At 44.3% G+C, this 25581-nt stretch overlaps 1 protein-coding gene across 1 annotated transcript; it reads left to right on the forward strand.

Annotated features, from left to right (window-relative positions):
- Positions 1-2668: 2668 nt before the first annotated feature.
- On the forward strand, positions 2669-25581 carry LOC311514901 (guanylyl cyclase-activating protein 1-like; the record flags this gene model as incomplete). Its single annotated transcript, XM_084617628.1, has 4 exons — positions 2669-2866; positions 11094-11243; positions 15896-15986; positions 25454-25581. The coding sequence occupies 4 exons, from the start codon at positions 2669-2671 to the stop codon at positions 25579-25581; spliced, it is 567 nt and encodes a 188-aa protein (XP_084473754.1).

Genomic DNA, 25581 nt, shown 5'->3' on the forward strand with positions numbered 1-25581 from the left:
GTGGCTGAACCCCCTAAAATGGCATGCAGCTCATCATAGAAGCGGCTGTTCGCCTCTCTGGTTTTCTGGTAGGCTTGCCTCAGCTCCTTCAGTTTCACGCGGCACTGCTTCGGGTCCCTGTTATGGCCTCTGTCCTTCATGCCCTGGGAGATTTTGACAAAGGTTTTGGCATTTCGAAAACTGGAACGGAGTTCTGATAGCACAGATTCCTCTCCCCAAACAGCGATCAGATCCCGTACCTCCCATTCGGTCCATGCTGGAGCTCTTTTGCAATTCTGGGACTCCATCATGGTCACCTGTGCTGATGAGCTCTGCATGGTCACCTGCAGCTTGCCACGCTGGCCAAACAGGAAATGAGATTCAAAAGTTTGCGGTTCTTTTCTTGTCTACCTGGCCAGTGCATCTAAGTTGAGAGTGCTGTCCAGAGCGGTCAAAATGGAGCACTCTGGGATAGCTCCCGGAGGCCAATACCATCGAATTGTGTCCACAGTACCCCAAATTCGAGCCGGCAATGTCGATTTAAGCGCTAATCCACTTGTCAGGGGTGGAGTAAGGAAATCGATTTTAAGAGCCCTTTAAGTCGAAATAAAGGGCTTCATTGTGTGGACGGGTGCAGGTTTAAATCGATTTAACGCTGCTAAATTCGACCTAAAGTCCTAGTGTAGACCAGGGCTAAGGTGCCACCAGACTCCTTGTTATCAAAAGTTGTTGTCTTTTTTGATTGTGGAATTGTGGTGGTTTAGCTATCTAGTAAACTTCTCTTAAATAAATCCCAATTTTCATTCAAATTCTTTTGTCTAAATTTTTCCTCAGTCAGTTTTATAATTTTCCTTTTGGGAAATTAACACTCTTGACTCACCAAGGCTTGGTGCCAACAGGTTGGGGCAGTCCTCTGTTTGCTCATACTGAATGTAATCAAGTCATGGTCACTGGTCCCTAGGCAACCACCAAATTCAAATGAAATGATTAACTGAAGTCTAAAACAGAGTTCTCATGCTGAATATCTCTTTGTGTTACAAAATTTTATAAACTAGAATCTCTAATGGTATTTTACTATTGGCTGCATCAGACTTCCAACATGTTTCCCAAATTGATATCCTCCATAACAACATTCTTCTTTCCACATATCAGACAGGTGCTTGAGGAGTAACTCATCATGTTCTCCAGTTTGATTTGGTGATCTGTGTCTCACTCACTCTCACATACACACACACACACACACACACACCCTCCAGTACCCCTCCTGGGCTTTGTTAGTTAGCATATTGTTAGTTAGTTGTTGTTAGTTAGTTAGCGTATTCAAGACCCTGTGGTTTATAGCTTCTAAAGCTAGAAGGCACCATTGTGAACATCTGCTCTGACCTTCTGTATAGCACGGGCCATAGAACTTCCCCAGAATTCCTAAAGCAGATCTTTTAGAAAAACATCCAATCTTGACTTTAAAATAGTCAGTGATGTAGACTCCATCACTGAGTTCTGAGTTATCAATAACTCTGAGAGGTAATGATGTCTTGTAGTCACCCCCTTACCTCATTTACCCACTCTATCCTTCCTAAACAGATTGTAGACAGTGATTATTAACATTCCAATCATGTAAACTGTGCCAACAGGTTTCAATAATGCCAATTATATAAAAAAAATTCTCATCAATCAGAATTTCCAATTCATCTTGTTTCCCAGAGTCCCAAAATTGATATATAAACAACTGGAAAAACTTCTCTTCATATTCTTTATCACATTGGTTCAATTTGTTCATGACACAGTGAGTTAGTTTGTACCACATTTGCCTCTTTAGCACCCTCCCCTTGCTTTGTTAGTATGATGAGAGCCATGTACAGTGAATATTTAGGTAGCCTTGTACATTTAGTATTGGCTCTTTGCTCGCAGAACTGGTGGCCACTGTTCCATATTTCATGTCAAAATTGAAGAGATGGTTCTTAGTTTAATTAAAAAGTGTTCTAGTCTTTTGTGAGGGACACTGTAGAAATAATGTAATGTGTGAATGGGGACTCTAAAGAGAGACCTGTTTGTGCGGAAGGGAAACTGGATGTGAGAAGATAGGCTGTAATGGAATCTCTAGGGTAGAGAAGGTTATTGCCCTTTGTGCCTATGAGTCTTCTCTGCCATGTATAGGACAGTTTCTGTGATATCAAAATCTCCCCATATGTGTTTTATACAAAGTTATCAAAGACTTTGACTCAGTCACTGTGAAGGCACAGAGAGGAGCAGATCACAGTTCTAATTCTTCATTATTTTTTTTTTACTGCAAACACCAACCTTCCACCTTTTTTGCCAGAAAGGTGTAATAACATCTTCATGTAAAATTAGACCAATGCATGGAAAACAAGGGCAATACCAAGACAGTCCCTCCTGCCAGTATCTGATTATCTCTCACCCCTTCTGATTTACTTCCTGAAATAGCAGTGCTTTGCTAGATTATCCTTCAACTTCTTTCCATTTCCAGGAGACTTTATATCATTGAGGCTTTAAGGTTTCTAAGTCAGCATAAGAGCAGATTAACAACTGTAATTGGCTTCTGGGAGGGTATATCCCTCACTTAAATGAGCTGATGTTGAGAGTGAAGGTGGAAGGCAGCAGGCAGAGGTTGCTTTGAGAACTGTAAGAGGAAGAGGTGATTCCAGAGGGCTCTTAGCATCCCACCACACAAATGGGGAGCAGTGGTAGTTCTACAGTAGATGATCTGCAAGCTGTTGAGATCCACCATTGGTACAAAAAGTTTATGACGGAGTGTCCATCGGGACAGCTGACTGAGCATGAATTTAAACAGTTCTTTGGGCTTCGGGGGCTGGATCCAGAGGCCAATGAGTACATCGAACAGATGTTCCGCACTTTTGATATGAACAAGGTATGTTCTTACCCAACGGGAAACTTAGACAGCCTTGTACAGCTCACAAAGAAACCAAAGTATCACGGTTAGTGCAGTCGTGATTGCATCTCCAATTTTACTTCCAAATCTTGGTCAGCAGAATGCTTTTTAGCAGAGGCACCAAACTTAAACATCTGAATGTAAGAAATGTGCCTTAGGGAGAGAGATGGAGTTTAGAATATTGAAAAAGAGAGGGGAGCCTGACTGTCACATTACTGTTCATTGCTCTGGCAGGGTTAGTATATTTCAGGGATCCTGTGTATTTGTAGTATGTAGGAGTGCAAAATTATGCATTTTATGTTCCTTTTTTTGTATTCTTGGGTGATTCTCAGGTAAGAGAGGTACCTGTATCTTCTGCTATGGCACTTCATTGTCTGTCTTTCCTGAGTTTGGTCACCTGCATAATGAGCCCTCTTCTCAGGTGCTTGCAATAAGCTGCAGCGCATCTCTCTTGCTTCACTAATAGAGCATTGTAGGAAGTGGATGCAGGTTTAACCAGGCTCTTTCCAGCCCTTTTATTACAGTCCTGTAGTTTGCCCAGTATCAGATATCACTTGAGAATATGGAACACTAAAATAGATTTATTTGTAAACTTTACACAATGGGGCAGTTTCCAGACTGTTTGCAATTGAAATGACTGTCTTATGGATGTGTAGGGGGTCCAGCTTAGGGCTTTCAACAGAGGATAGAGAAATGGGGTCTGGAGCATCTATGAGGCAGGGTAGGACTCCTCCCTGCTGCCTGAAACCCCTGATTCCAAGGCTGATGCATCCCATGTAGCTACCTCCCTCCTACAAGCTCCTGACTATCTTAGGTGGCAAGCTAGAGAGGAGCATGTATCTGTGGGTCAAGGAGGGAACTAATCACTGGCAGATGTGAAATGGATAGATGACTGTAGTCAGGTTGGTAGAGGGAAAGAAAAGCACTGGGGGAAGGGAAATCAGAAGGTCTTGCAGGAATTACCAGGTGCAAGTGCTTCCCTAGTTGTCATCTCTTTATAGAGATGCTGAGGCATCCTCTGTCCTTTTGCTTTTACAGCATTTTTGGGAAGTACAATCAGTTTACAGTGGAGTACTTAAAAACTGAAAAGCACCAGAGCTGCCTTGGGGCCCAGTACATCCAAGTCATGAGCCATTGATTCAGTGGGTCTGGAGACGTAAAGGTAGCTGTCTGCTTTCATTTAGGAAAACAGTATGTCTCTAGCTCCCTTCCTTGTGACAACAGCCTTGAAAACGTAAATGGATGTAAATCAAGCTCTAAGGCTGAGAGAGATGAGCAGCTGCACTCATGTACAGTAGTACAGGGCTGAGGGTTCTACATAAATATCTCATATCCCAAAGAATCACTGTCCCTTCCTAAAATCCACAGGTCAGTCCTGTATCTAGAGTGGTGACCATGGTAAACAGGAAATTGTTTTGCAGGCCCACCCAAAAATGTTAAGACAGCTCAGACAAAGCCCTTTGCTTTCCAGAGTCGCTTTCTTGAGGTATTTTGGTACTGTGAGCAGTAGTGAAGAATGGGGATGTTCAGTAGGTTATTATTAATGATAAAAGAATATTATATATATTTCCAGTGCCTGGCACTATAGTGTTTAGGCAGCAGGTTGTGCAGTAAATATTAATTATTTAAAAGGGTACCTTTTTTTTATAAAATGACTAGATTTGAAGTTGGAGTAGTTAAATAAAGCCATAACAACGCAAGAGCAATGGGTGTGAAGCTGAGGTTTGGCAGGTCAATATAGGTGACCTCCCATCTCACACAGAATGTATAACACATCTCCCTTAATAAGTATGAAGGAAGCCTAATGTGTTGAGCTCTTGTTTAGGGTTATTACAGAGCATAGGACTAAGACTACGTGTAGCTTTGTAGTGAATGGCAACCATCTGTCTCGAAAGATGATGGTGTAAGCACCAAAGCTGTTGAGTTACCATTTGTTGTTCTGCAACATTGCGAGTGGCTAAAAAGGCAAATTCTTGAGTGACAGTCTTGCCACAGATAATGCAAACATAAAGCACAGAGCCTATGATGAAGCCTCATGCTTGAGGCCAGTTATGCATGCCTCTTTGCTTTCTTTGCTTTCCTCTTGCAACCACCTCTCTTTAGTTTCTTCAACTCCCTGATGAAGCACAGCCCTCCAATGTAGCCTGTTGCTAGCTGCAACTTCTCAGCTTGTAGTGTCAGTGTTGAACGTTTTCAGGTCCCTCTTGCAAACATCTTTGAACCTGAGCCTAGGTCATCCAAGCTTTCTAATGCATCCATGCATTGGTCTTGGGCATTGCAGACTGTGCAAGGCCAAGTGCTGTGTGCAGGCAGTGCTTGCTGTGGGTGCAGGAATATTTGACTGGTATTATAGACATGAGAGAGAAAAAAGCAGAAGGGTTAATAGTGGAAACAAATCAGTCCCTAGTGTGAGGAGCTGAATTACATAAGTGTCTCACCTAATACCAAAATTATCCTGGGGGACCTAAGAGCCAATTTTCCTGAACAGCTTAAGACTCTGAGAACTCTCCTGAGAGCAAACAGGCCAGGAAAAGCTAATTAATTTCTATACCTCACTGTTTAGCTCTTTCCATGTCTAGGACTTCTCTGTTAGGTCCCATCTAGTCCATTCCTCCTATGCCCACAGCTCGGGCTACTTCAGGATTGTTCCCTACACTCTGTTGCTTTCCCCAGCCTAATTGTAAATATCCTAAGTGATGGAGCTTCTACCTCTTCCCTTGAGAGACCATTCCAAAACCCAGTAGATGCTATTCAATAGTTCTTTCCTGCTATTCAAGCTACAACTGCCTTTTACATCCTATTATCCCTATGTCTTTAGGGATGAGAGATTCAAATATGGCATTTCTTTAATAGCACAAAAAAGTGGCCACCGGAACTTAGTGTAATATTTCTGAGTATTATCCATCTGCTGGTAACAGGAGCCAGTAACCTGGGGGCGGTGGAGTAAAATAGCAGTGATGTATTTAGCAGTATGGCATGCTCATTTAAAGGGGTGAGTCCCCTTTGTGCTTGGATGCCCTTTCTGGGACCAGGACAGAATAATGCATTGCTCCTCAGATTAGCTCTAGGTGTCTTGCATTTTGTCTCATATTTGGCACAGTCTATTTAATGCTTCAATAGAGGGCTGCCTGTCTAGAGCAGAGAGGCAATGGGTCACTGCAGGCTGTTGGTGGAGATCCCACCTGGCCCAACCTGAGGCAGAAATCCCCTTTCTCACATCACCTGTGGGCAAACTCTTCTTGAGAGACTCAAAGATTCAAAGAGTTTAAAGCCAAAAGGGACAATTAGATCATTTAGACTGACTTCTTGTATATCACTGGCCATTTGATTTCACCCACTTACCCCTGTATTGAGCCCAATAACTTGGGTATGACTAAAGCATAAGTTCTGTTTAGTCAAAGCAGGGTGGATAAAAGTCCATTTTAAAAAAAAATTAAAGGATTTTTTTTATTTAAATCAGATTTTTTAATTTAAATTAAATGTTCATTTTTAAAAACAAACCTATTTGAAATTATGACAATCTGTAGTAACTTTAGGCCTTAATATAATAAACTAATTTAAATTAAATTTAAAAAATGTCAAGCAGTACATTAGCTGCTGGAGCTTTAAAGAAATTCAGACTACTAAACTTAAGGAAGTCACTGGCTAAGCGCCTGGAACCAGAGTTGTTTGACTGCTAAACCAGCTTTTGACAACAGTAACCTTTTCTGCAGGTGCAGAGAGAATATTTTGTTCATATCAGTTTATTCAACAAGTTGAAGAAAATAGTCATTCAACTGAAAGTTGAGAAACTGATGGGGAATTGAAAAAGCAGGAAAGCTTCTTTCAATCCATGAATAAAAATGAGGTGTGAGAGGATGAGATCTAATAATTCTAAAATCTTGAAGGACATTGTGACCAGAAACAATCTGTTCATTTCATTAGCTATAGATAATACTTCCTTTGTTTAATAAGTTAATTTGATTTAAATGCAAAATATTTATACAACCATTTAAAAAGAAAAGGAGTACTTGTGGCACCTTAGAGACTAACAAATTTATTTGAGCATAAGCTTTCGTGAACTACAGCTCACTTCATCTGATGCATGCAGTGGAAAATACAGTGGGGAGATTTATGTACACAGAGAACATGAAACAATGGGTGTTACCATACACACTGTAATAAGAGTGATCAGTTAAGGTGAGCTATTACCAGCAGGAGAGCGGGGGTGGGGTGGGGAGGGAAACCTTTTGTAGTGATAATCAAGGTGGGCCATTTCCAGCAGTTGACAAGAACGTGTGAGGAACAGTGTGGGGGGGATGGGGGAATAAACATGGGGAAATAGTTTTACTTTGTGTAATGACACATCCACTCCCAGTCTTTATTCAAGCCTAAGTTAATTGTATCCAGTTTGCAAATTAATTCCTATTCAGCAGTCTCTCATTGGAGTCTGTTTTTGAAGTTTTTTTGTTGAAAATTTGCCACTCTTAGGTCTGTAATCGAGTGACCAAAGAGATTGAAGTGTTCTCCGACTGGTTTTTGAATGTTATAATTCTTGACGTCTGATTTGTGTCCATTTATTCTTTTACGTAGAGACTGTCCAGTTTGGCCAATGTAAGGTTCCCCGCCACCCCCACCCCCCCCCCCCCCCGCCCTCCCAGCTCTCCTGCTGGTAATAGCTCACCTTACCTGATCACTCTTGTTACAGTGTGTATGGTAACACCCATTGTTTCATGTTCTCTGTGTACATAAATCTCCCCACTGTATTTTCCACTGCATGCATCCGATGAAGTGAGCTATAGCTCACGAAAGCTTATGCTCAAATAAATTTGTTAGTCTCTAAGATGCCACAAGTACTCCTTTTATTTTTGCAGATACAGACTAACATGGCTGCTACTCTGAAAACAGCCATTTAAGGTAGTTTTATTTAACTAATAAACATAATTTTAAAATGCTGCTTTTGTGCATTTTTAATTGAATTCCGATTTCCATCCAAATACAACTTGGCACAATCAATCAGTAAAAAAATTATTAATCTAATTAAATAAAAGATTTTATTTACCTTTTTCTAACATTAAAAAGTAAAAATAAAGAATCTGAATAAATATTAAGCTATATAATTGCTTAAGTAAAAGTCTCTCTCTCTCTCTCTCTCTCAATATATATATATATATTGTGTGTGTGTGTGTGTGTCAGCCTGGTGAGCAAAAAGTGCCAAATTTAGAGTAAATGCTATAGTCAGTTACAAATCCACAGATTTTAATACTTACCAACCAATGAGAACAAACCTTTCTTTAGATAAATAACTGATAGTACAAATGCAAACAAGGTTATAATTGATTATTGAAATCAAGGTTTCTTGCTTGATTTTTCAAATCAAAGTGATCAATCTACTCTGGATTAAATCATGGGATCATCCAGAAAAGCATCCAGTCTTGATTTTAAAACATCAAGAGACTGAGAACTCACCACTTCCCTTGGTAGTTTATTCTAGTGTTTACTCACCCTCACTGTTAAAAATGTGTGCCTTATTTCTAATTTGAATTTATCTGTCTTCAGCTTCCAGGCATTGGTCTTGTTATGACTTTCTCCATTACATTAATGATCCCTATACTACTTGGTATTTTCTCTTGGTGAGGGTACTTATACACAGTAATCAAGTCACCTCTCAACTTTCGTTTTGTTAAACTAAACAAATTGAGCTTTAGTGCCACTCCCCCATATAGTGCCACTCCCCCAGTGCACCCTAGTCTGTCATTCCTATATACAGTATTATGTACCCTGGTATTACCATGTCCCATTGATTATCATTATTCTGCCAAGTTTCTGTAATGTCTATTATATCAATATCCTCATTTAATACCAGGCACCTTTTTGACCTTGCTTTCTCTAACATAAACACATAGCAGCAGGTATATTTACATTAAACAAATAATCCATACACCACCAAAACAAGACTTTCCACTGCACATGCTGCTTCCTGTGGGAAGAGGATGAGAGAATAAACATACAACATATGTGTGGTCACATTGCTTAATGTGCGGCTGGAATGTGCACAGATACTATGGTGAGGAATGCCATATAAGACTCTGAATAGAATGGAATAATGAATACACATACAGAGAGGCATTCGTCATACAGTAGTTTTCATAAGAGCAATTACATAATATTAACCAGACTTCATAAGCTGTAGAGACAGATCACCAAAATCATCATAGTTTCCAGCTCTCAGGAGGGAGTGCAAAATAGAGAGTCTGCACTCTGAGACTGTACCTAAGGACCCCAAGGTGGAGGGGCAATGGCTGGACTCTGTTTAGGCTCCAGATGCTTAAAACACCCTAGGGATCTAGTGGCTTGGGTTCCCACACAGGAGTATCATGGGTGGCCAGCAGGGGCAGGCCAATAATATCTGTGATGGGGTTAATTAACTTGCTGAACAATTTAAATAGGGATGTGCTGGATTCTCTATCACTATAACCAGATTAGATATATTTCTAAAAGTTATGCTCTATTGCAGTGGTCCTCAACCTTTCCAGACTACTGTACCCCTTTCAGGAGTCTGATTTGTCCCAATTATCCCCAAGTTTCACTTCACTTAAAAACTACTTGCTTACAAAATTAGGCATAAAAATGCGAAAGTGTCACAGCATGCTGTTACTGAAAAATTGACTATTTTCTCATTTTTACCATATAATAAAATTAATCAATTGGAATATAAGTAGTGTACTTACATTTCATTATACAGTATGGTCTGTATGAAATTTTAGTTTGTACTGAGTTTGCTAGTGCTTTTTATGTAGCCAATTGTACAACTAGGCAAATATCTAGATGAGTTGATGTACCCCCGGAAGATCTCTAAGTACCCTCAGGGGTACACATACCCCTGGTTGAGAACCACTGCTGCATTGCAACCAGATGTTATGGACTTGATGCAAGAATCAGTTGGTAACACTAAGGCCTGCATTATGTAGGAGGTCAGACTTGATCATAGTGGTCCCTTCTGGCCTTAAAATCTGTGAAGTCCCTTAGTACATTAGAATGCATGGCATCCAGATCCATGCTCTGATCTCAGCACAGGTGAATCCCTATTTGTTCCCCTGACTTCTGTCTCTGTCCTCTCTGAGGCAGAAATTAACCCCAGAAATAACTGCTGCACTCAGCTATAAACTAACACTTTTAGCTGGGTAGAGCCAGACCTCAGTTAGTACAAAGGACCATTCAGGGGCCCCTAGGAGGGGAAAGTCACACATGCCTCCCCACACCTCAGCAACAGTACAATGGACCAAGTCCCCTGTGCTTAAATATACAGAGGAATGCTCTCTAATCAGATTAGGAGTCCTATCAGCCCCTGGCCAAAGTTTCTTAATCCGAAAATAGTGTTACCTCTGCCACTGTCAGTGCGAGCTTGGAGTGGTGACTTCATCTCTGATGCATTGTCTGGTATCCATATTCATGGATGCCATGATGGTCAAGTCTCCTCTGCTGCATATGGACCATCCTCCCATCTTTCCTGTAAATATGCCCCATCCTGCTCCTTAGGCTGATACCCTAACCCCAAATTCAAGATACATTTGGGTCTCTTCCTCCTCCCAGCAATAGTAATGTGTGCTCTTGCCTAAGCCCTGTGGCTCCTGTCTGCAGTTCAGCCTCTGTGCCAGCTGATTGGCATGGACACAACCACTTGGGAATGGCTGAGCTCCTGCTCTGAACTGGCATTCCTCTCCTACAATGAGAGATGGGCTGACAGCAGGAAGTCAGGGGTGAGCTGTCATTCCAGTCCTCTAGCCAACCAGTGTTCTGGGGCTGGCTCTCCTGCCCCCTAATCAGTCATGGCTTTTGGGGAGAAGGACATGATCATGTACATGTGGAGTGAGGGCTTCATATCTGGAAAGCACTGAGCACAGGGGGCTATTATAAACATGTAAGAGATAATAATTACATGGAGCCTGTTTTCTCAAGTGTTCCAGAACCATTTTGTAGAAAAATCTGAAGTTGACCCATAACTGTCGCATGCATCCTGAGCAGAGCCAGGCTGCTGCCTGTTTCCTCTTCCCAACTTGGACTAAAGCCAGCCATTTTCTGCTAAGGCCAGGCTTCTGGTGCCCAGGCACTTAGCTACATCTTTCCCAGACTTGACCTTGCAGAGATATTAGCTATAGAGGCAGCGTTCTCTCAGCACCTATGTCTGTGAACTCTAACTCTCATGATCCCTTTCTTTTTCCCACAGGATGGGTATATCGATTTCATGGAGTATGTGGCTGCACTCAGCCTAGTTCTCCGGGGAAAGATGGAACAGAAATTACGTTGGTACTTCAAGCTCTATGATGTGGATGGCAATGGCTGCATTGACCGACATGAACTGCTCAACATTATTAAGGTGATAACACTGGGGGTTGTGTACACTTTGGCCCTCATTACTCTGTAAATCAGTGGGATGCCCACACTGAATCTCACCAGCGCTGGTGGACCAGCGGAGAATCCAGAGAGATTCCTGCTGTGCGCAGCTCTCAATTCTGGCCGCTTTCCCTGTCACAGATCCAGTAGAGCCACTCTTTTGGCCACGCACCAGACTCCTGTGAGGTGATCCAGCTACTGGATCTCGTGTTTAAGCCGCCAAAGTCTGAACTGAGTCTAGGCACTGCTCGAGCCTTAGGATTCTAGACACACTTTCAGGATGCAGCTTCTCTATCAAGCACTCCCTACTAAGGATAGAGACCTTGTGGCCCAACTGCCTAGCCTCTCTTACCAAGGCTGATGCCTCCAGACTTCCTCTTAGTTCAAACACACTCTCTCCCTGAACTCCAGATGTTGTAGGTATTCTGGGACCCTCGTTTATTTTACCTCTTCAAGGGGCATATGGTAGGCATAGCACATATCACATGCAGACTTTCTTTGCACAGGTTTCCAAAACACCATTCTCTGTCTTTAATACCATGAGAAATACACAGGAAGTACAGGACCACAGAAAACAACAAACATCCTGAATGCACTGCCCCCACTCTAGCTCACCCTCCCCTTTGGGAGTTCTTGGGGGACATCTGAGTTCAGCTAGGAAGTCAGTTGGCTAACTATTGACTTAGTTCTAAGTAGCAGGTTTAAAATATCATTGAATCATAGAATATCAGGGTTGGAAGGGACCTCAGGAGGTCATCTAGTCCAACCCCCTGCTCAAAGCAGGACCAATCCCCAATTAAATCATCCCAGCCAGAGCTTTGTCAAGCCTGACCTTAAAAACTTCTAAGGAAGGAGATTCTACCACCTCCCAAGGTAACGCATTCCAGTGTTTCACCACCCTCCTAGTGAAAAAGTTTTTCCTAATATCCAAACTAAACCTCCCCAATCTGCAACTTGAGACCATTACTCCTTGTCCTGTCATCTTCTAGCACTGAGAATAGTCTAGAACCATCCTCTTTGGAACCACCTCTCAGGTAGTTGAAAGCAGCTATCAAATCCCTACTCATTCTTCTCTTCTGCAGACTAAACAATCCCAGTTCCCTCAGCCTCTCCTCATAAGTCATGTGTTCCAGACCCCTAATCATTTTTGTTGCCCTTCACTGGACTCTCTCCAATTTATCCACATCCTTCTTGTAGTATGGGGCCCAAAACTGGACACAGTACTCCAGATGAGGCCTCACCAATGCCATTGGCCTTCTTGGCAACAAGGGCACACTGTTGACTCATATCCAGCTTCTCGTCCACTGTAACCCATAGGTCCTTTTCTGCAGAACTGCTGCCGAGCCATTCGGTCCCTAGTCTGTAGCGGTGCATGGAGTTCTTCTGTCCTAAGTGCAGGACTCTGCACTTGTCCTTGTTGAACCTCATCAGATTTCTTTTGGCCCAATCCTCCAATTTGTCTAGGTCCCTCTGTATCCTATCCCTACCTTTCGGCGTATCTACCTTTCCTCCCAGTTTAGTGTCATCTGCAAACTTGCTGAGGGTGCAATCCACACCGTCCTCCAGATCATTTATGAAGATATTAAACAAAACCGGCCCCAGGACCGACACTTGGGGCACTCCACTTGATGCTGGCTGCCAGCTAGACATGGAGCCATTGATCACTACCCTTTGAGCCCGACAATCTAGCCAGCTTTTTATCCACCTTATAGTCCATTCATCCAGCCCATACTTCTTTAACTTGCTGGCAAGAATACTGTGGGAGACTGTGTCAAAAGCTTTGCTAAAGTCAAGGAACAACACGTCCACTGCTTTCCCCTCATCCACAGAGCCAGTTATCTCGTCATAGAAGGCAATTAGATTAGTCAGGCATGACTTGACCTTGGTGAATCCATGCTGACTGTTCCTGATCATTTTCCTCTCCTCTAAGTGCTTCAGAATTGATTCCTTGAGGACCTGCTCCATGATTTTTCCAGGGACTGAGGTGAGGCTGACTGGCCTGGAGTTCCCAGGATCTTCCTTCTTCCCTTTTTTAAAGATGGGCACTACATTAGCCTTTTTCCAGTCATCCGGGACTTCCCCCGATCGCCATGAGTTTTCAAAGATAATGGCCAATGGCTCTGCAATCACATCCTCCAACTCCTTTAGCACTCTCGAATGCAGTGCATCCAGCCCCATGGACTTGTGCTCATCCAGCTTTTCTAAATCATCCTGAACCACTTCTTTCTCCACAGAGGGCTGGTCACCTACTCCCTTTGCTGTGCTGCCCAGTGCAGCCATCTGGGAGCTGACCTTGTTCGTGAAGACAGAGGCAAAAAAGGCATTGGGTACATTAGCTTTTTTCACATCCTCTGTCACTAGGTTGCCTCCCTCATTCAGTAAGGGGCCCACACTTTCCTTGACTTTCTTCTTGTTGCTAACATACCTGAAGAAACCCTTCTTGTTACTCTTAACATCTCTTGCTAGCTGCAACTCCAGGTGTGATTTGGCCTTCCTGATTTCACTCCTGCATCCCCGAGCAATATTTTTATACTCTTCCCTGGTCATTTGTCCAATCTTCCACTTCTTGTAAGCTTCTTTTTTGTGTTCAAGATCAGCAAGGATTTCACTGTTAAGCCAAGCTGGTCGCCTGCCATATTTACTATTCTTTCTACACATCAGGATGGTTTGTCCCTGTAACCTCAATAAAGATTCTTTAAAATACAGCCAGCTCTCCTGGATTCCTTTCCCCCTCATGTTATTCTCCCAGGGGATCCTGCCCATCAGTTCCCTGAGGGAGTCAAAGTCTGCTTTTCTGAAGTCCAGGGTCTGTATTCTGCTGCTCTCCTTTCTTCCCTGTGTCAGGATCCTGAACTCAACCATCTCATGGTCCCTGCCTCCCAGGTTCCCATCCACTTTAGCTTCCCATAATAATTCTTCCTGGTTTGTGAGCAGCAGGTCAAGAAGAGCTCTGCCCCTACTTGGTTCCTCCAGCACTTGCACCAGGAAATTGTCCCCTACACTTTCCAATAAATCAGTTTAAATTAGTTTGTCTGTGCACCACTGTATTGCTCTCCCAGCAGATACTGGGGTGATGGAAGTCCCCCATGAGAACCAGGGCCTGCGATCTAGTAACTTCCGTTAGTTGCCAGAAGAAAGCCTCATCCACTTCATCCCCCTGGTCCGGTGGTCTATAGCAGACTCCTGCCACGACATCACCCTTGTTGCTCACACTTCTAAACTTAATCCAGAGACACTCAGGTTTTTCTGCAGTTTCATACTTGAGCTCTGAGCAGTCATACTGCTTCCTTACATACAGTGCAACTCCCCCACCTTTTCTGCCCTGCCTGTCCTTCCTGAACAGTTTATATCCATCCATGACAGAACTCCAGTCATGTGAGTTATCCCACCAAGTCTCTGTTATTCCAATCACATCATAATTCCTTGACTGTGCCAGGACTTCCAGTTCTCCCTGCTTGTTTCCCAGGCTTCTTGCATTTGTGTATAGGCACTTGAGATAACTCGCTGATCATCCCTCTTTCTCAGTATGAGGCGGGAGCCCTGCCCTCTCGCACACTCCTGCTTCCTCCCGGTATCCCACTTCCCCACTTACCTGAGGGCTTTGGTCTCCTTCCCCCAGTGAACCTAGTTTAAAGCCCTCCTCACTAGGTTAGCCAGCCTGCTTGCGAAGATAATAAGAATATAACTGTAGCTAGGCCACTAAGTAAGAGTGACCACAGCATAAATTAATGCAACATTCTGGGGGGAGAAAGGGTACCAAAAACACAACAAGGTGACACTCAACTTTAGCAAAAGACATTTTAAAAAGACTGAAGAAGGTTGCTAAAAAGTCTCTCAACTCAAAATGATCAAATTAAAATCCTTAGGATCAGCATGCTGGCCGTTGTCTGAGATAGCATCTTGAGTTGTATGGAACCTGCTCAGAGCCAACCTGGTAGTTTCTATGTTTCTAGGAGTGCTTTTTGTTATTTTCACTTGACACAAGGTTTGCAACCTTTTTCTTTTGGATGCATGTCCTTTGGGTTTACCTTTGTTGTCTCGTGTTTGGATTTCTATAAAGCACTCTGTGAGGCTGCACCTTAAATTAAATGAATGACTGCAACTAGTTCTGAATACGGTGGTCTGTTTATCCAGCAACGTTACCTCTGGAGAGCATGTGACCCCACCAGTGCTCTATGACTTTTCCTTGGTACAAACTGATTTCCAGGTAAAGTTCAAGGGGTGAATTTTAACCTCTAAAGACCTAAGTAATTTGGGTCCTGCCTTCCTGCCTCCGTCATTGTCTGATTCATGGGCAGTTGTTACCAGCTGCTTGGGCTAGTACTCCACTGTCTTGCATGAGTGGAGGCTGTTGGAGGGCATGCTCAGTGAGCATTAGTTGCCCATTCCATCCACCAGAGTCTGGATTTCATGCCCTTCAGGGCATGCTGTGAGGCTTGGTGGTTTCTCTAGGCTTTTCCCATGGAAACAGTGGGTGGGAGTGGGGAGACACCTTTGCTCATATTGAGGCCATTTGTGAGTGTTTTATATTCTGAGCCTGCACTATGAGGTGTGTGATTGATCAGTCCCACCCATGGTCCCATGGCAGCAGATTAATCCTGGGCCAGCTGCTTAGTTCCTCCTCTTCTCTTCCAGGCTATTCGTGCTATTAATGGCTGTGACCATGAAACTAGTGCGGAGGAGTTCACCAACCGAGTCTTCAATAAGATCGATGTCAATGGCGATGGTGAGATTCCTGTCTCTGCCTTCTTACTCAGCTCATCCGTCGGCCTCTCTCATTTCATCTTGCCAGCAATCCACTGGGACCCAGTCTCCTCCAATAGCCTCCTTGCTAACTTTATGCTCTCTTGTCTTTGATAAGATCTCTCACACCCCTCCATCTATGTCCTTTCCTGAAGCATTGCTTCCCTCATTTAATGCTTCTGTAACCCACACACCTCCTGGGTGTGGTGTTCTGTCCTAACTAGTGGCAACAAGACCACTTACAGAGAGAAAATGATTCTGCTCTACAGCCTGAGTTAACAGCCAGTTGGCTTTTAGCTCATGCAGTCGAGGCTAATGCACAAAGCTCCAGAGGTCCCCAGTTTGATCCTGCCCGACAATGACTGGGGACTGTTGGCATTATACTTCCCTTTCTGAATGCTCTGTTGATTGGCATTGATTATATTATCCTCCTTTCAGTCTTCATTAATCAAGTCCCATATCTGCCGCTCCATTATCTTGTCTGGGATCGCTGTCAGACTGAAAGATCTATAATTACCTGAGTGGGGAGGTTTTGGGGGGATACTGAAGGTGGGGGAGATCATCATGAGGTATGAAGGGTTTGGGATCAGAGAGGGTGGAGCAGAGAGTTCATGGGCAACTTTTTCAGCTGGACACAAATGAATGGGAAGCCTGTGAGCATGACAGGCTCTAATATGGGGCAACAAAAAATGATAAAACAATCAAGGGTAGAGAAAAGGTTTGTATATCGGAAGAGGAGAGGGGAAGAGAACTGATCAAGCCAGGAAGTGAAAGTCACACCTGCCAGGAGCCCTGCCTTGTCTGGACCAGTTCCAGCTTTTGGACATCTGTCTTGGGAAGCTGGAGTCTAGGCTAATACCCCAGTATTGTGGTAGGTAAGCTCCACACTTTCTGCAGCCCCTCTACTCCAAATAGTTCAGGTGTCTTGAGCTACTAAGTGTCAGTACATGGCCCATTGCCCCTCTGGAAGGACACAAGTCTGATGTGAGTAAAGCCAACTGCTGGATTCCACATGCACTTACATCAACCATGTCGGGGAAAAGCTGAATCGCTGTTCCAAGCTCTGGATCTTTAAAGTACACTCCCAGGTGCACAATGTGTATCTTTCACCCTTCCTTGGGATGTGGGGCTCAGCAGTCCAGCTGCCTTAGACCTGTTCCCTCAGAGTTCCACCTCGCTGTGGGAGCACTGAGCTTCTCAATTAACCTTTTCAGGGACAATGTGGCCAGCAAGCAAGGAACACAGACCTAGTCAAGGACTCTTAATCACTATCAATTTATGCTTAGGAAAGCACTAGAGAGTTACAGATCTGTGCAAAATAACAAACAGTCCTGAGATGCACTCTGAGGTCTGGTCAGCATTTCAGGGAGGTAGCATCCCTCTTCTAGCCTGAACTTCTGACAGGTGGTGACCACTCTGTCAGAGAAGCCCCCTCCTTGAATCTAGGTTCTGCCAAGTACCCAGCTGGGAAATGCCAAACTGTTATGTGAGTCCTACATGAAGAAAACCATTATCTCTTGAGCTGGGCAGTCACTGAGAGTTTTTCAAAGTTGATGGCTCCATCATCAATAGGCCTCTACAAGGTGTCCCATGTGCCTCCTGAGTGTGGCAGTGTCTGGAACAGACAGACCTTATCCAGGCCAGGCTGTTTTTTTAACCTAGAACACAAAATGGCAGCTAGAGTACAAAAATGGAGTTTACAAAACAAAAGGTCACTCAGTTTGATACAGCCGTATCCCACTCTGTCACACTAGATTTTATTTTTTTGAACAGGCAGCAGAGCAGCATCAGCTACTAGTTCTTTTCCCAGGCTTGTGGTAGAGATTTTCACATTTTGAAGAGTGTTGATGTTCATTGGCAAAATGCAGAACTGTCTCAAGCCAAGGTTCGAACAGACACTTCAAGAGGTATTGGATGGTTATATGGATAATAAGCATATTCATAATTACAACAGTGAAGACTAACAAAAGAGATATAAAAGAGTTATAAACTTCCTGCTTTAGGGCTTCAGCCACTCTCTAACTATTGGGGGTTAGGAGGAGTCTTTCCTGTGGACAGATTATCCTATAGCTTCCTAAAGTGCAAATTCATGCACTTAGAAACTAACAACAAGAATTTCTGCTGTAGGCTGAGGCAGGGTGTGTGTGTCAACAGTGGAAATGACAGAGGGTGAGAACAACTTGTGTGTATTAATCAACTGCAGCATGCCTATGAGGCTCCAACATAATGGGGCTATAAAAAAGCAAATGCAATCCTAACATGTATCAGGCGAAATATTTTTCCAGTAGAGAGAGGGAAATATTTATGCTGTTTTATGAAGTACTGGGAACACCTTATCTGGAATATTGGGTACAGTTCTGGTCACCATGTTCAAAAAAAGGTTAATTCAAATTGGAACAGGTGCAGAGAAGGGCTACCAGGATGACTGGGGAATAGAGAACATAAGAACAGCTACACTGGGTCAGACCAAAGGTCCATCTAGCCCAGTATCCTGTCTTCCAACAGTGGCCAATGCCAGGTACCCCAGAGGGAATGAACAGAATAGGTAATCATCAAGTGATCCATTCTTTGTCACCAATTCCTAGCTTCTGGCAAACAGACGCTAGGGACACCATCCCTGGATAATAGCCATTGATGGACCTATCCTCCATGAATTTATCTAGTTCTTCTTTGGACCCATCTCATGTGAGGAGGCTAAAAGAGCTTGGCTTGTGCACCCTAGCAAAATTAAGGCAGAAAAAGGATATAAAAAAGGATGTCTTCATAAATACATCAGGAGAGAAAAAACAAAGAGAGAGAAGAACTGTTTAAGCAATGTTGGTACAAGAATAAATGTGTATAAATTTAGTCTGGAAATAATAATAAATTATTAATAAATTTAGTCTGAAAATTAGAAGGTTTCTATCAGAGTAATGAAGTTCTGAAACAGTCATCCAATAGGAGTAGTGGGTACAAACAAACTAACTAGCTCCAGGGTGGATCTTGAAATACATTATTAACAAGATTATATGCCAGGGTTTCCTGTAATTACAGGGAACGGATTTGATGACCCAGGAGGCCCTTCCAATCCTAGGTCCCTAATGTGAGGCTTCCTGACTCTTCCCCCTAAGCATCGGAGAAAGGACACTGAACTAGATGGACCATGAGTCTGATCCAGTCTTGCAATTCCTGTGTTCCTAGAAGCCAGCAACTCCTGGCAATCTCTCTGTCTCCAGTGAGGATTGTAGGACTCAGCATTACACAGAATCCAGCCTTTTGAGACAGGAGAGGGAGATATTGGCAAAAATCCAATCAATTTTTTCTCTCTAAGAAAAGGAGTACTTGTGGCACCTTAGAGACTAACCAATTTATTAGAGCATAAGCTTTCGTGAGCTACAGCTCACTTCATCAGATGCATATCGTGGAAACTGCAGCAGACTTTATATATACAGAGAGAATATGAACCAATACCTCCTCCCACCCCACTGTCCTGCTGGTAATAGCTTATCTAAAGTGATCATCAGGTGGGCCATTTCCAGCACAAATCCAGGTTTTCTCACCCTCCACCCCCCCACACAAATTCACTCTCCTGCTGGTGATAGCCCATCCAAAGTGACAACTCTTTACACAATGTGCACGACAATCAAGTTGGGCTATTTCCTGCACAAATCCAGGTTTTCTCACATCCCCCCCACCCCCATACACACACAAACTCACTCTCCTGCTGGTAATAGCTCATCCAAACTGACTCTTCAAGTTTAAATCCAAGTTAAACCAGAACATCGGGGTGGGGGGGGTAGGAAAAAACAAGAGGAAACAGGCTACCCTGCATAATGACTCAGCCACTCCAAGTCTCTATTTAAGCCTAAATTAATAGTATCCAATTTGCAAATGAATTCCAATTCAGCAGTTTCTCGCTGGAGTCTGGATTTGAAGTTTTTTTGTTTTAAGATAGCGACCTTCATGTCTGTGATTGCGTGACCAGAGAGATTGAAGTGTTCTCCGACTGGTTTATGAATGTTATAATTCTTGACATCTGATTTGTGTCCATTTATTCTTTTACGTAGAGACTGTCCAGTTTGACCAATGTACATGGCAGAGGGGCATTGCTGGCACATGATGGCATATATCACATTGGTGGATGTGCAGGTGAACGAGCCTCTGATAGTGTGGCTGATGTTGTTAGGCCCTGTGATGGTGTCCCCTGAATAGATATGTGGGCACAATCGGCAACGGGCTTTGTTGCAAGGATAAGTTCCTGGGTTAGTGGTTCTGTTGTGTGGTATGTGGTTGTTGGTGAGTATTTGCTTCAGGTTGCGGGGCTGTCTGTAGGCAAGGACTGGCCTGTCTCCCAAGATTTGTGAGAGTGTTGGGTCATCCTTTAGGATAGGTTGTAGATCCTTAATAATGCGTTGGAGGGGTTTTAGTTGGGGGCTGAAGGTGACGGCTAGTGGCGTTCTGTTATTTTCTTTGTTAGGCCTGTCCTGTAGTAGGTAACTTCTGGGAACTCTTCTGGCTCTATCAATCTGTTTCTTTACTTCTGCAGGTGGGTATTGTAGTTGTAAGAAAGCTTGACAGAGATCTTGTAGGTGTTTGTCTCTGTCTGAGGGGTTGGAGCAAATGCGGTTGTATCGCAGAGCTTGGCTGTAGACGATGGATCGTGTGGTGTGGTCAGGGTGAAAGCTGGAGGCATGCAGGTAGGAATAGCGGTCAGTAGGTTTCCGGTATAGGGTGGTGTTTATGTGACCATTGTTTATTAGCACTGTAGTGTCCAGGAAGTGGATCTCTTGTGTGGACTGGACCAGGCTGAGGTATACCTTCAGGTATACCTGGCTGTATTTCAAGGAATCCCTGTTGAGGTTACAGGGACAAACCATCCCGATGAGTCGAAAGAATAGTAAATATGGCAGGCGACCAACTTGGCTTAATGGTGAAATCCTAGCGGATCTTAAACATAAAAAAGAAGCTTACAAGAAGTGGAAGGTTGGACATATGACCAGGGAAGAGTATAAAAATATTGCTCGGGCATGTAGGAATGTTATCAGGAGGGCCAAATCGCACCTAGAGCTGCAGCTAGCCAGAGATGTCAAGAGTAACAAGATGGGTTTCTTCAGGTATGTTGGCAACAAGAAGAAAGCCAAGGAATGTGTGGGCCCCTTACTGAATGAGGGAGGCAACCTAGTGACAGAGGATGTGGAAAAAGCTAATGTACTCAATGCTTTTTTTGCCTCTGTTTTCACTAACAAGGTCAGCTCCCAGACTGCTGCGCTGGGCATCACAAAATGCGGAAGAGATGGCCAGCCCTCTGTGGAGATAGAGGCGGTTAGGGACTATTTAGAAAAGCTGGACGTGCACAAGTCCATGGGGCCGGACGAGTTGCATCCGAGAGTGCTGAAGGAATTGGCGGCTGTGATTGCAGAGCCATTGGCCATTATCTTTGAAAACTCGTGGCAAACCGGGGAAGTCCCGGATGACTGGAAAAAGGCTAATGTAGTGCCAATCTTTAAAAAAGGGAAGAAGGAAGATCCTGGGAACTACAGGCCAGTCAGCCTCACCTCAGTCCCTGGAAAAATCATGGAGCAGGTCCTCAAAGAATCAATCCTGAAGCACTTGCATGAGAGGAAAGTGATCAGGAACAGCCAGCATGGATTCACCAAGGGAAGGTCATGCCTGACTAATCTAATCGCCTTTTATGATGAGATTACTGGTTCTGTGGATGAAGGGAAAGCAGTGGATGTATTGTTTCTTGACTTTAGCAAAGCTTTTGACACGGTCTCCCATAGTATTCTTGTCAGCAAGTTAAGGAAGTATGGGCTGGATGAATGCACTATAAGGTGGGTAGAAAGCTGGCTAGATTGTCGGGCTCAACGGGTAGTGATCAATGGCTCCATGTCTAGTTGGCAGCCGGTATCAAGTGGAGTGCCCCAAGGGTCGGTCCTGGGGCCGGTTTTATTCAATATCTTCATAAATGATCTGGAGGATGGTGTGGATTGCACTCTCAGCAAATTTGCGGATGATACTAAACTGGGAGGAGTGGTAGATACGCTGGAGGGGAGGGATAGGATACAGAAGGACCTAGACCAATTGGAAGATTGGGCCAAAAGGAATCTGATGAGGTTCAATAAGGATAAGTGCAGGGTCCTGCACTTAGGACGGAAGAACCCAATGCACAGCTACAGACTAGGGACCGAATGGCTAGGCAGCAGTTCTGCGGAAAAGGACCTAGGGGTGACAGTGGACGAGAAGCTGGATATGAGTCAGCAGTGTGCCCTTGTTGCCAAGAAGGCCAATGGCATTTTGGGATGTATAAGTAGGGGCATAGCGAGCAGATCGAGGGACGTGATCGTTCCCCTCTATTCGACATTGGTGAGGCCTCATCTGGAGTACTGTGTCCAGTTTTGGGCCCCACACTTCAAGAAGGATGTGGATAAATTGGAGAGAGTCCAGCGAAGGGCAACAAAAATGATTAGGGGACTGGAACACATGAGTTATGAGGAGAGGCTGAGGGAGCTGGGATTGTTTAGCCTGCAGAAGAGAAGAATGAGGGGGGATTTGATAGCTGCTTTCAACTACCTGAAAGGGGGTTCCAAAGAGGATGGCTCTAGACTGTTCTCAATGGTAGCAGATGACAGAACGAGGAGTAATGGTCTCAAGTTGCAGTGGGGGAGGTTTAGATTGGATATTAGGAAAAACTTTTTCACTAAGAGGGTGGTGAAACACTGGAATGCGTTACCTAGGGAGGTGGTAGAATCTCCTTCCTTAGAGGTTTTTAAGGTCAGGCTTGACAAAGCCCTGGCTGGGATGATTTAACTGGGAATTGGTCCTGCTTTGAGCAGGGGGTTGGACTAGATGACCTTCTGGGGTCCCTTCCAACCCTGATATTCTATGATTCTATGATCAGCGGCACTGCTATGGGTACCCGCATGGCCCCACAGTATGCCAACATTTTTATGGCTGATTTAGAACAACGCTTCCTCAGCTCTCGTCCCCTAAAGCCCCTACTCTACTTGCGCTATATTGATGACATCTTCATCATCTGGACCCATGGAAAAGAAGCCCTTGAGGAATTCCACCATGATTTCAACAATTTCCATCCCACCACCAACCTCAGCCTGGTCCAGTCCACACAAGAGATCCACTTCCTGGACACTACAGTGCTAATAAACAATGGTCACATAAACACCACCCTATACCGGAAACCTACTGACCGCTATTCCTACCTGCATGCCTCCAGCTTTCACCCTGACCACACCACACGATCCATCGTCTACAGCCAAGCTCTGCGATACAACCGCATTTGCTCCAACCCCTCAGACAGAGACAAACACCTACAAGATCTCTGTCAAGCTTTCTTACAACTACAATACCCACCTGCAGAAGTAAAGAAACAGATTGATAGAGCCAGAAGAGTTCCCAGAAGTTACCTACTACAGGACAGGCCTAACAAAGAAAATAACAGAACGCCACTAGCCGTCACCTTCAGCCCCCAACTAAAACCCCTCCAACGCATTATTAAGGATCTACAACCTATCCTAAAGGATGACCCAACACTCTCACAAATCTTGGGAGACAGGCCAGTCCTTGCCTACAGACAGCCCCGCAACCTGAAGCAAATACTCACCAACAACCACATACCACACAACAGAACCACTAACCCAGGAACTTATCCTTGCAACAAAGCCCGTTGCCGATTGTGCCCACATATCTATTCAGGGGACACCATCACAGGGCCTAACAACATCAGCCACACTATCAGAGGCTCGTTCACCTGCACATCCACCAATGTGATATATGCCATCATGTGCCAGCAATGCCCCTCTGCCATGTACATTGGTCAAACTGGACAGTCTCTACGTAAAAGAATAAATGGACACAAATCAGATGTCAAGAATTATAACATTCATAAACCAGTCGGAGAACACTTCAATCTCTCTGGTCACGCAATCACAGACATGAAGGTCGCTATCTTAAAACAAAAAAACTTCAAATCCAGACTCCAGCGAGAAACTGCTGAATTGGAATTCATTTGCAAATTGGATACTATTAATTTAGGCTTAAATAGAGACTTGGAGTGGCTGAGTCATTATGCAGGGTAGCCTGTTTCCTCTTGTTTTTTCCTACCCCCCCCCCACCCCGATGTTCTGGTTTAACTTGGATTTAAACTTGAAGAGTCAGTTTGGATGAGCTATTACCAGCAGGAGAGTGAGTTTGTGTGTGTATGGGGGTGGGGGGGATGTGAGAAAACCTGGATTTGTGCAGGAAATAGCCCAACTTGATTGTCGTGCACATTGTGTAAAGAGTTGTCACTTTGGATGGGCTATCACCAGCAGGAGAGTGAATTTGTGTGGGGGGGTGGAGGGTGAGAAAACCTGGATTTGTGCTGGAAATGGCCCACCTGATGATCACTTTAGATAAGCTATTACCAGCAGGACAGTGGGGTGGGAGGAGGTATTGGTTCATATTCTCTCTGTATATATAAAGTCTGCTGCAGTTTCCACGATATGCATCTGATGAAGTGAGCTGTAGCTCACGAAAGCTCATGCTCTAATAAATTGGTTAGTCTCTAAGGTGCCACAAGTACTCCTTTTCTTTTTGCGAATACAGACTAACACGGCTGTTACTCTGAAACCTTTTTTCTCTCTGTGTTCATGGAGGATGTAGAACTGGTGCCAGAAATTTTCCAAGAGAGAAAGTGGAATTAGGGATGGAAACCAGGGTCCCAGCTAAATGAGGATTGGGGGAATTGGAGCTTGGGATAATAAAAAGTCACTTGGGCCAGGGCAGGCAGTAGAGCCACAGGAGGTATGTCACTTTAGCTTAAATAGGTTTTCTGTCCTCTGGCCTTCCCTCTCTTACTCTCTCCTGTTCCCCCAACATAAGCCCCATTCAGTTGCCTCCCTGTGAATTCCAAAAGAGGCCCATTCCCTGAATGTTATCTTTGCCGCTCCCATGCATCTGCTGGCTGCCTTGCCTGCGTGGAGCCTCTCCAAGCTGCCTGCTTCTGTTGCTTCTTAGCCTTCTTAGCAGGAGCCAGTAGTGGCAGAGGTGGGCACAGCAGTACTTCAGGCTAGCCCTGGGAGACTCAGGCAATGTCAACTCACTGTTTAGAGCAGCTTCCCCATGGCCCTTCCTCCTTGGCCCCACAGACCTTCCCTTCTGAATGATCCACTGCCCTGTAATGTAGCCCCAAGTGGCCTGTCTCTGGAGAGGAACTATTTTCTTATGAGTTAACTCCTTTTTGGGAAGGAGGCAGGCACCAAGGTCAGACTTGCACGGAGATAAAGGAGGCTCCAGACCTACCAACACTGCCAATTCTGGTGGCTTCAAAATGGGCAGGCTGTTTGGTACTTCCAAACACTGACTTGCGGGGGGGGGCACTGATTGATTGTGCAGGGGGCAATTATTCCCACCTTTCTCTGCCCCAGACACGAATGAGAGTGACCTGGTGTGATCTGTCTCTGTCTGAAACAGGCGAGCTTTCACTGGATGAGTTTGTGGAAGGAGCCAGGAAAGATGAGGAGTTCATGGAGGTGATGATGAAGAGCTTGGACCTGTCACACATTGTGACCATGATCAACAACCGGCGGCACAGTGTCTAG

This window comes from Lepidochelys olivacea, assembly GCF_965140295.1.
Source record: "Lepidochelys olivacea isolate rLepOli2 genome assembly, chromosome: 1".
NCBI classification, from domain to species: Eukaryota; Metazoa; Chordata; order Testudines; family Cheloniidae; genus Lepidochelys; species Lepidochelys olivacea.